Source organism: Diceros bicornis, chromosome 7, assembly GCF_020826845.1.
Source record: "Diceros bicornis minor isolate mBicDic1 chromosome 7, mDicBic1.mat.cur, whole genome shotgun sequence".
NCBI classification, from domain to species: Eukaryota; Metazoa; Chordata; class Mammalia; order Perissodactyla; family Rhinocerotidae; genus Diceros; species Diceros bicornis.
Window position 1 is genome coordinate 60,173,087 of NC_080746.1, and position 10,088 is coordinate 60,183,174.

Consider the following 10,088-nt stretch of genomic DNA (forward strand, 5'->3'; position numbering starts at 1 on the left):
AAGCTCTATTTTATATTTTATATACATATACGTATATACATTTTCACTCTTAATTTCAAGGGAAATATGTCCACATTATTTTATGCATTTTGATGATTATTTTCTATATTGATAGAATTTGAAGCTCTGTTAGATCATAAGATTCTATAAATAGAAAATTAGTTAGGAACAATTAATGCTTTCTATTTTGAATATGATGTGTATGAAATGACTATGAAAAATCTACCTAAAGACATCCACGGGTCTGCAGTACCCATGTGGGTGTGAATTTTCAGGCAAAATTCTCCAGATTTTTGCTGGTAACATACATTTGGAAGTTATCATTTAAGTTCCATTTTAATCCAAAGGTGTGGGTGAACAACCTCAGAGAGTAGATTTACGAAAGAAAACCAGTAAAGATGGAACTAGATGATTGAACATAGAGAATGGTAGTAATTAGCTCTCGAAAAGATAAGGATCATCATTTTCACTGACACTAGAGATATGTGGCATAGGGATATGTTGGTGGAGGGTTATGGTGATGCAATTATCAGACAGTGCCTAATTGTTGATTTTTTTTTTCCGTTTTTCTTTATCATGGCCAAATACACTGAATATAAAATTTGCCATCTTAACCATTTTAGGTGTACAATTCAGTGGTATTAAATACATTCCTAATATTGTGCAACCATCACCCCCATCCATCTCCATAACTTTTCATCTAGTAAACTTGAAACTCTATACCAATTAAACACTAACTCCCCATTCTGCAATTTTCTCAGCCTCTGACAACCGCCATTCTACTTTGTCTATGATGTGGACTACTCTAAATATCTCACATAAGTAGAATAAAGCAATATATGTCATTTTGTGACCTGCTTATTTTGCTTAGCATAATATCCTCAAGAGTCATCCATGTCAGAGCATATGTCAGAATTTCCTTCCTTTTGAACCAATGCCTACTTTTTTCACTGTGAAGTACTAGGGGGAAATTTACTGCTGTTCAAGGGGTATGAAGTGATGGATGCTGGTTTGAGGATACAATAGAGGTTTTCAGTAGACATTGCAAGGAATAAGAGAGGCAGTTGAATCAATACACACAGGAATGTTATAAATGTTGTATAAGTCTAGTTCAAATTAAAACTTTAAAAATAATTTTAAAGTAATATATTTAAATTATTAAAATCAATTTTAGGAAGAAACATCAAGTAATAGCAATATTAATGATTATAATATTAATATTTTTGAAGCAAGCTTTATAAAATGTAGGTAAGTTTACTTCTTGGGAGTAAATACTCTGTAATAAGTATACACTTTGCCATTCCCTTTATGCTAGTGCTCTATGGTTCCTTTTAAACTCCAGTTTTCATGGTTTCCATTCAATTTGAGAAAAAACATTACAATATTTAACTATAAACCAGTAGGTGTCAGATATATGTGTGTTATATGGATCTCTGAGGACAGCATGGGCCCTAATGTTATCTGACTTTTTGGTAAGCCCATATGAATATTTGTGGGTAGGTAACAAGCAAAGCACATAGTCAACACAATGAACACCTTCCTCTACCGTGTTACCAGCTTCATGTGGGAAGAGGAGCCTTCTCTGTCTTCACCAGCAGAGAGAGAACAGGTTACAGTTCTGGAACAGCGGACTTTATAATAAAGTGGAATTGAGCTTTGGGGACATTGTTAAAATGTGAATCTCCCTGGGACCATAGACACAGAAAAACTGAAAGCCCTCTCTCTTCACCTCTAAGTACAGAACAATGCTGAATAATCTCAGAACGGTTTTAGCTACTAACTCAAGTTGTCAATGGTCCACAGGGACATTAAATGCAAAGCAAATAAACCAAATCATGCATATAAATGGAAATTTTAGACATTGTTCCAGGCACTAGGGAATAGAGAGACACATGTCATTTACTATGGATTATCAGTATGTTGGGTAGATAGGAAAGAAAGCTGGTGTTCACTGGAATAATTAAGGTGACAACGAAGAGAGAAAGAATGTGCACCCCGGTCTCCAGGCCCCTGTACCTACACTATACCACATTGATCCGTAGGGAGAATGATAGGTCCACTCCCAAATCTATCTCTGTCCAGCCACTCACTGCTTTTCCCCAAGAAATGGTTCAGCTCCTGATATAGGAATTGGGCTCCATTTTGGTAGTGACTGGGTCACTGTGGGTGAATGATAAGTTCTTATGTGCATGTGTTCTTGCTCTTGTACTTGCTGTTTTCCTGTGGTAATAAGTTCAAGAACATAGACTCTTGGGGGAGTTTGGTCATTCTTGCCAATGTGGGTAGTTGAGTAATGCATTCAGGTTGATTTATAGGCCTAGCAAGTCTAGCTTCAAAGGAAAGAAGACCCAGACCCAAACATTATGTTTCTCCTTATAGAGAAGCCCCACATTGGCAGAGAGTCTTGTGTTTGCCTAGATATCAATAAAGCCAGTAATTTGTTTCCCATTGAGCTATTTTTCTCTAACTTTTATTGGCTATTATTCCCATGCTTCCTTGTTTGAAAACTCTTAACAGAAGAAGGTGTGACGTGTTCAATTCAAGCACTATAACTCTGCCTGGAACTGCTATCAAGTGTCTGGATCGATACTTCAACAACAATAATAAACTATGAGCAAATCATTATGCAAAATTTTATGAGCCAGTGTGAAAGAATTAAAACTTTCCCTTCAAAGAGCTTATAATCTAACTAGGATTTCCACCTAAATCCTTTTAAGATGGACCAATTATAAAGTAATAAAACAGTCCTTGATTATCCTTGCCTCCTTGTCCTCAAGCCCTTGCGTAATCCTTTGCTCTTGCATGTGGGTAGGACCTGTGACTTGCCTGTAACCAATAGAATATGGCAAAGGTAATAGGATATCACTTCTGTGCTTGTGTTAACATAAGATCTGGCTCTAATGAAGCAAGCTGCCACATTGGGCAGGCCCACACAGCGGGGAACAGAGGTCCTTCTCTAGCCAACAACCAGCTAGGAACTCAATATGGTGTTTTCTAGCCAACAGCCAGAGAAGAAATGGAGTCCCTAATTCCAATAGACCATAAGGAACTAACTGAATCTTTTCAATAACCACGTGATCTTGAAAGCATATCCTTCTCCAGTCAGGCAGGGTAGGCTGCGTTGGGGCAGGGACAGGGCAGGGCACAGCTACCCAGGCTCAAGTGTTGGTAGAAAAATGGAGGAATAGATGGGAAGGCTTGGGGGAAAGTATCATTCTCTGGTATCCCCTACCCCTGCCCAGGAGTTCAGAAGTCTTTGCTTGTGTCCAAAGGCCAGAAAAAACTTGGCTTATAAGTTGGTGGAGGGTACCCTTATCTGCCCCCGCCCCATCCCAGGACTGGTGGTTAAGCAATTGGAGATCAAACAAAACTATTTTTATAACTTTCATTTGAGCTATTCTCTAATGAGAACCTTGTCCTAAGGGCACCTTGATTATAGGCTTGCAGAGACTCAGCTAAGCTGTACCCAGATTCCTGATTTACAGAAACTGTGAGATAAAGATTTCGAGTTCTTCTAAACCACCACATTTGTGATAATTTGTTATGCAGCAATAGGTAACTTCTACCTAAAGGCTAAAGAAATTTGTTTCGGTGGGTCTTGACTGCTCTTCGGTCTCTGGTTCCTAATGAGCAGAGAAGCACTAAAATACAGAGTGACATCTACCTCTGCCCTAAGTGATAACTCATGACTGTTTATTGAGATTTTGAAGTTATCTAGGACAAAGACTGTGCTTGTTATGGTTTGTACATTATCTAATACATCTGAATACATCACAGGAAGCAAATGATGATTTGTTGAATTGTAAATAAAATTTTAAAAGGTAGGTAATAATATACATTCAGCAGATTGTTCATTTCATTAGTGTACTGGTCAATGATTTATCATATGTAACTGCAACTCTACCAATGATAAAGAACAGAGTCCAGTAGGTTGATTTTTTCCTTCTCTGTAAGGACAAGATAGTAAATATTTTAGGCTTTTTCAGGCCATGAAGTTCTCTGTCTTAACTATTCAATTTTGATGTTGTAGCGTGGAAACAGCCATGGACTTTCCTGAATTGGCATGGCTGTGTTCAAACTAAACTTCATCTGTAAAAACAGGTGCAGGCCAGATTTGGCTTGCAGGCTATAATTTGCCAATCCTGATAGACAATCTTACTAGATATCCTCTTCTATCCCACCCCATAACTATCCCCACTTCTACACCAAAAGTAACTACTCTCCTGAATTCCAACATCCTGTATTAGTTTTGCCTATAACTTGCATGTATAATGTAATAAAATATAAATATATAAATTAAATAATACAGTGTGTATGCTTTTGCTTCTGGCTCTTTTATAACATTATCTGTATGAGATTCTTCCATGTTGTGTATAGTATTTGTTTATTGTTTTTAATTCTTATAATTATATACTAAACATACTAAAAATTGTCAATTTTTATTTTCTTGTACACTTAGTTGTGTTCAGGTTTTGGTTATAAATAATTACGCAGCGACAAACATTATTATATCTTTTGGCACACACATATTTGCATTTCTGTTGGTTATATTCTAGAAGTTAAGGTGCTGGATCAACTTTGAGATCCTATCAAATGGTCTTTCAAAAAGTTTGTACCAATTTACACTGAAACTAGTAGCATCGGAGAGTTCCTGTTGATTCATAACTTTTACCAGTATTTAGTATTATCAGTATTTTTAATGTTATCCATTCTTGTGGGATTGTAGTCTATGTGATTTTGGTATTAGTTCACATTTTCCTAACTAACGATGTTGTACACCTTTTCATATAATGAGTGAATATTGTTATGAAGGTCTTTTTCAAACTTTTCTCCACTTTTCCATTGGTCTGTTTGATTTTTCTTATTGATTTTATAGAGTTCCTTATATATACAGGACACAAATCTTCTTTTTAATATTCGGTTTCTTGAAAATATCTTTTGATGAACAGAATTTACTGTATTACTTTAGAGCAAGTTGTTTTCTCTTTATATTTAGTGTCCTCTATGTTCTGTTTAAGAAATAGTTGCTTACTCCAACAACTTAAATATATTGTCCAGTATCATCTATAAGAACTTATTTTTTTAATTTTTCACATTTAAATCCATAATCCATTTAGAATAGATTTTTGTTTATGATTTGAGGTGGAGGTCAAGTTTTTTTTCTGTATATGAATGTCAAATTAACTCAGCAACTTTGCTTGAAGAGACCAATTTTCCCCAAGACTATATGGTTCCACATTTTTTATAAATAGATTGGCTGTATATTTGGTATTTTTTTGGACTGTCTATTCTGCTTCATTACTTCATTTGTCTAATTCTGGGCCAAAACTACATTGCTGTAATTATTGTAGCTTTGTAATAGTTCTGATATTGAATAGAGTAAGACTTCAAACTTTACTCTTTTAATTTCATTATGAATTTTAGAATCAGCTTGTTAATTCACACACACACACACATCTACACAGAAATTCTGAGGTTTTGGTGGGATCCTATTGAACCTATAAACTTACTTGGGGAGAACATTTCAGAATACTTCAAAGTACTGAATAATCCAATTAGTGAATATGGTTCAGCTCTCCATTTATTTAGCATTTTTAAAATTTCAATGTTGTTTTATAGTTTTCAGAGTAGAGCTGTTTTACATCTTTGAAAAATTTATTCTTAAGTGTTTGATTTTTTTATGTATTTTAAATGGTAATCGTTTAAATCTACTCTTCTAAGTGGTTGTTAGTGGAAAAATATGAAAAATATTTTTTGTATGGTGACATTGTATCATTAATCTTGCTAAGTACAATTTTAATTTAAAAGTCTATCTGTTGGTTCTCCTTGGTATTCTACATAACCTATCAGAGTTTCTATAAATAATAGTAATTATATTTCTTCTTTCCTTTCCATTTATTCTTGGTATATGTGCACGTGTGCATATGCGTGTGTGTGGGGGGGAGTGTGACTGTGTTATTTTGCTTTGCATTATTTCATTGGCTGGGTCATTCTTTGCAATGTTGAATAAAATTGGTTTCCTAAACCTCAATACAAAATGTTCCTTCTTTTCCTATTCTCTTGTGGCATTTGTGTCAAGTTGGAGTTTACGTAAAGTTTCTGTGGGTTAGAGATTGAAGCCAATTATTCTGTTAGTTTTCTTTCTTTCTCCATTCCTTCCCTCCTTCCTTTCTTCTTTCTCTCTCTCCCTCCCTCTTTCCTTTTTTCTTTCTTCCTTCCTTCCTACTTTTATGTCTTTGTATTTGTTTGTAAATATAAATATAATGTATTTAACATATACGGCACTATTGAGTTTTCTTTTTCTTTTATGACTGTTCTAAGCTGTGCTTTTTAGGCATTTGTACATTTCATTTAAATTTTCAAAAAAATAGGCAGCCAGATTTTAAGAACTATTTTCTTTTAAATCTTTAAAAATGTCTTTAAGATGAGTAATGATGTCACCTCTTCATTCCTCACATTGATTTTTATGCTTTTCCTCAATTATAATTTATCACTCTTGCCAGTCGAGTTTATTAGTCTTTCTGATGAATTAACTTTTGCCTTTTTATCTTATTTATTGTATGATGGCTTTTAACATAAATTTTTGCACTAGTATTTATTATTTCATTTATTCTGCTTTTTAAAAATTTTCTCTTCTTTTTTCTAAATTCTTGAGATGGATGCTTAAATAACTTGTTTTCTGCCTTTCTTGTATTTCCTAATATATACGTTTTAGACTAGAAAATCTCTCTAAGCCCAGTTTTGGCTGTATCTCCAAATGTTTGATTTGTTGGAGAAGAAATGATGAGGAGAGGAAATATATAAAGGCTTTATGACAAAAAAGAAACATATAAAATCATGAGACTATTTGTGGAGAGTGAAAGTAGAGGAAGGCATCATAGAACTTACTAGGGGGTAATCAGACACACACTTGTATGAAGATAATATTACAATTCTACTAATTTAGTGTTTCTCTGTCTACCATTGGTCAATTTTACTGCTGCTTCTGGGGAAATTTAACAAAGGGAAAATTAATACTGTTTACAGTAAGTTCAGAAATGGTATTATACTCTTAAACCCAATGAGCTACACATCATTTTAAGATGTAAATTTTTCTACAAGATATAAAATAAGGCAGAAAAATCTATTTTTCCTTCAGTGAAATTTTGACCCTGCCTTTATATATATCTTGTAGTCAGAGGATTTGTGTGCCCTTCCATCCTAGAAGGCCCTTCCATCTTTATTTTTTACACATTCTTCTTAATCCAAGTAGGCAACTCCTTTAAGAATTTTTTGAGTCTCCAATATGATTTAGATATTTTCTTAAGTGTCCGTTTACCCCCTTAAATATAATTCTGTGATAATACTTCTCATTCATCGTTCTTAGTATATATTTAATTTTATGTCTCTGCCAATAGACTATATAAACTATAAAAACAGGGATGTTTCTTGTGTGATCTAATATTACCAATACCTAAACTACCAATACCTAATATTACCAATACTAATGTTATTCAATAAAATGTTGAAGGAAGAAAGAAGACAGTAAAGAAGAAAGGTTATCTCTATCCAGGTCCTTGTATAGTTAGATCGGCTACTCTGTGTTTGGAAACAGCTTGAGGAAAGCTTTACGGATTTGTTTGGTCTTCACACTATATATGATGGGGTTCAGAACTGGGGGAAATAGGAAATGGAGATTTGACATCAGTGTATGGACATATGGAGGAGCGTTATGACCAAAGCGATGTACTAAAGCCAAGATGACCCAGGGGATGTAGAAGATGGCAACAACACCAATGTGAGAGATGCAGGTGCCAAAAGCCTTCTGTCTCTCCTCTGGGGAGGCAATGCTGAGAATGGACTTGATGATCAGCACATAGGAGAGGAAAATGCAGGGAATATCTATACCAGATGTCAGAATGAGAGCAACTAAGCCACAGATGCTATTAACCTTGATACTTGAGCAAGAACACTTAATCACATCAGGGTGGTAGCAATAGGAGTGAGAAAGCACATTAGGACCACAGAAAGACAACCGCTTAAGGAGCAGGAGCAAGGGCATCAGGTTAACCAGCATTCGTACAAAAATCACCACAGCAGCTTTGATGATTCTAGAGTTGGTCAGAATCATAGTATATCTTAAGGGGTTGCAGATGGCAACAAAGCGGTCAAAAGCCATGGCCAAAAGCACAGAGGATTCCATGAGGGTGAATCCATGCAGAAAGAACATCTGCATGATGCAGGCATCTAGGCTGATAATCCTAGCATTGAACCAGAGGACACCCAGTGTTGTGGGAACAGAAGAAATAGTGATGCCCATGTCAGTGGCAGAGAGCATGGAGATGAAACAGTACATGGGTTCATGGAGACTGGAGTCTGTGATCACCACATACAGGATAGTGCTGTTTCCCAGAAGAGCAACCATACAAAGGCAGCAAAAGGGGATGGAAAACCAGATGTGAAAATCTTCTAGCCCTGGAACTCCAGTCAAGAAGAGAGTTTGGGGAGTGGAATTACCAATGGACAGCATGGCGGTCTGAATGAAATGGCACACCCCTTCAGAAAGTTCCTGCAATGATACATTTCATTGAGTCAAAGCTACTCTCTGTGAGACATTTTGGTAGTTGCTTAATTTATTACACTTCATGTAGTCCTTACAGTTACTTTAGAGGTAGCTCTTTCCTATTACCTTCATTTGACAGATAAGAAAATAGAGGTTCAGCCAGGTTAAGTTAATTCATTAAACAAAAGTAACAGGCAAGTGTTTCTGACTCAAAGCTTTTGCTCTTCCTACTATATCATGCTTAGCACGTGCTATGAGCAGCAGGGCTGAAACTCAGGTGAGGCAAGTAAGACACTTGCCTTGGGTATGAAGTATAAGGAACATGCTAAAAGACTCAACAATCAGATTAATAACATTTTTATACAATGTTTTAAAAAGTCAGAATCAATGCAAAAATCCATGACAAACAGAGCATTAAAATTCCAAATAAAGACCAGAGCTAGGTCAAGCCACATTGGAGTCTAAAGCAAAATGAAAAAACGTACACCTCTATGTACATGTTTTTCTGTGCCTTTTAATAGTTAATGTTTTCTGGAACATTAACATACTTAAAAAGTATATAAAAATTAACATACTTGAAAAATTGAAAAATTATATTAAATCTCACGCCATTATTTTAAATTTAAATATTTTGTTTATACAAAAATAGAACTTATTTTAATTTTACTTTGGCTAAAGTTAATTAAAAATTATTTAGAATCCTCACCTAGTCAAGAGAAAAATTTCAACATGGCAATTTAGTCAACTGAAAATGAGATAAGCAAAAAAGTAGATTTAAAAAATATTATTGATGAGTTTGTTTCCATTAAAACTGGAGGTGCACACTTTTCCTTTTGCCTTAGGCTCTAATATGGCTTGGCATGGCACTGGCACATTTATTTAAAATTTAGATATTTTATTAATCATGAATTTAAAAAATAATTAAAAGTTAAAAAAATTTAGATTAAAAATATTGCATTAAAATACCATTTATCATTTTTACTGAACTTTTTGATGTCCCCCTCAATTTTGCATTCTCCTCACCATAGTCCTGGTCCTTAGCAGTTGCTATCCTTGGTATGTCTCCCCATTCCAGCATGAATGAGGCCAAGAAGGATTTTCATGATTCTGAGTTCCAAGGAAAACTTTTAATACTCATCTTTATTTTAAACTTCTAGCGAGTTGCTGCAGGATTTATTTCCCCAAACACTGACTCCCATTTCTATCTCCCTCCTCACTACTCCACAAAGCCTGGAAAAGCAGGAAAGAGATATTTCCTCCTCTTTCAAACTTCTGCCTAATCTTTCTCTACTTCTCTGTGACCCTGGTTCTTCTCCCTCGCATCTTCTCTTTCCTTCATCTCTTTACCTACTATTCACTGGAGGAAGAAGTTACTTTGTCCTCACAGGACCCTACCAGAGAGAAGAGAAGTGAAAACTCCTGAGTTGCTGGAACTACTTCCTGAGACACTTAAGTGCAGAGAATCTACAATTTCAGCCCTTTCAGGAACAAAGCACCATTTCAGTGGCTTTTCCCAGATGATTGACTTAGCAATAGCAGAACCCCC

General features: G+C 35.3%; 1 protein-coding gene across 1 annotated transcript; it reads right to left on the minus strand.

Moving 5' to 3' along the window:
- Nucleotides 1-7,573: 7,573 nt before the first annotated feature.
- LOC131409027 (olfactory receptor 51F1-like) lies at nucleotides 7,574-8,509 on the minus strand. Its single transcript, XM_058546235.1, has one exon. The coding sequence runs from the start codon at nucleotides 8,507-8,509 to the stop codon at nucleotides 7,574-7,576; it is 936 nt and encodes a 311-aa protein (XP_058402218.1).
- Nucleotides 8,510-10,088: the final 1,579 nt, after the last annotated feature.

Bases quoted from the DNA above. Each gene is read 5' to 3' on its own strand.
- LOC131409027 (XM_058546235.1), bottom strand. From the start codon at position 8,509: ATGCTGTCCATTGGTAATTCCACTCCCCAAACTCTCTTCTTGACTGGA.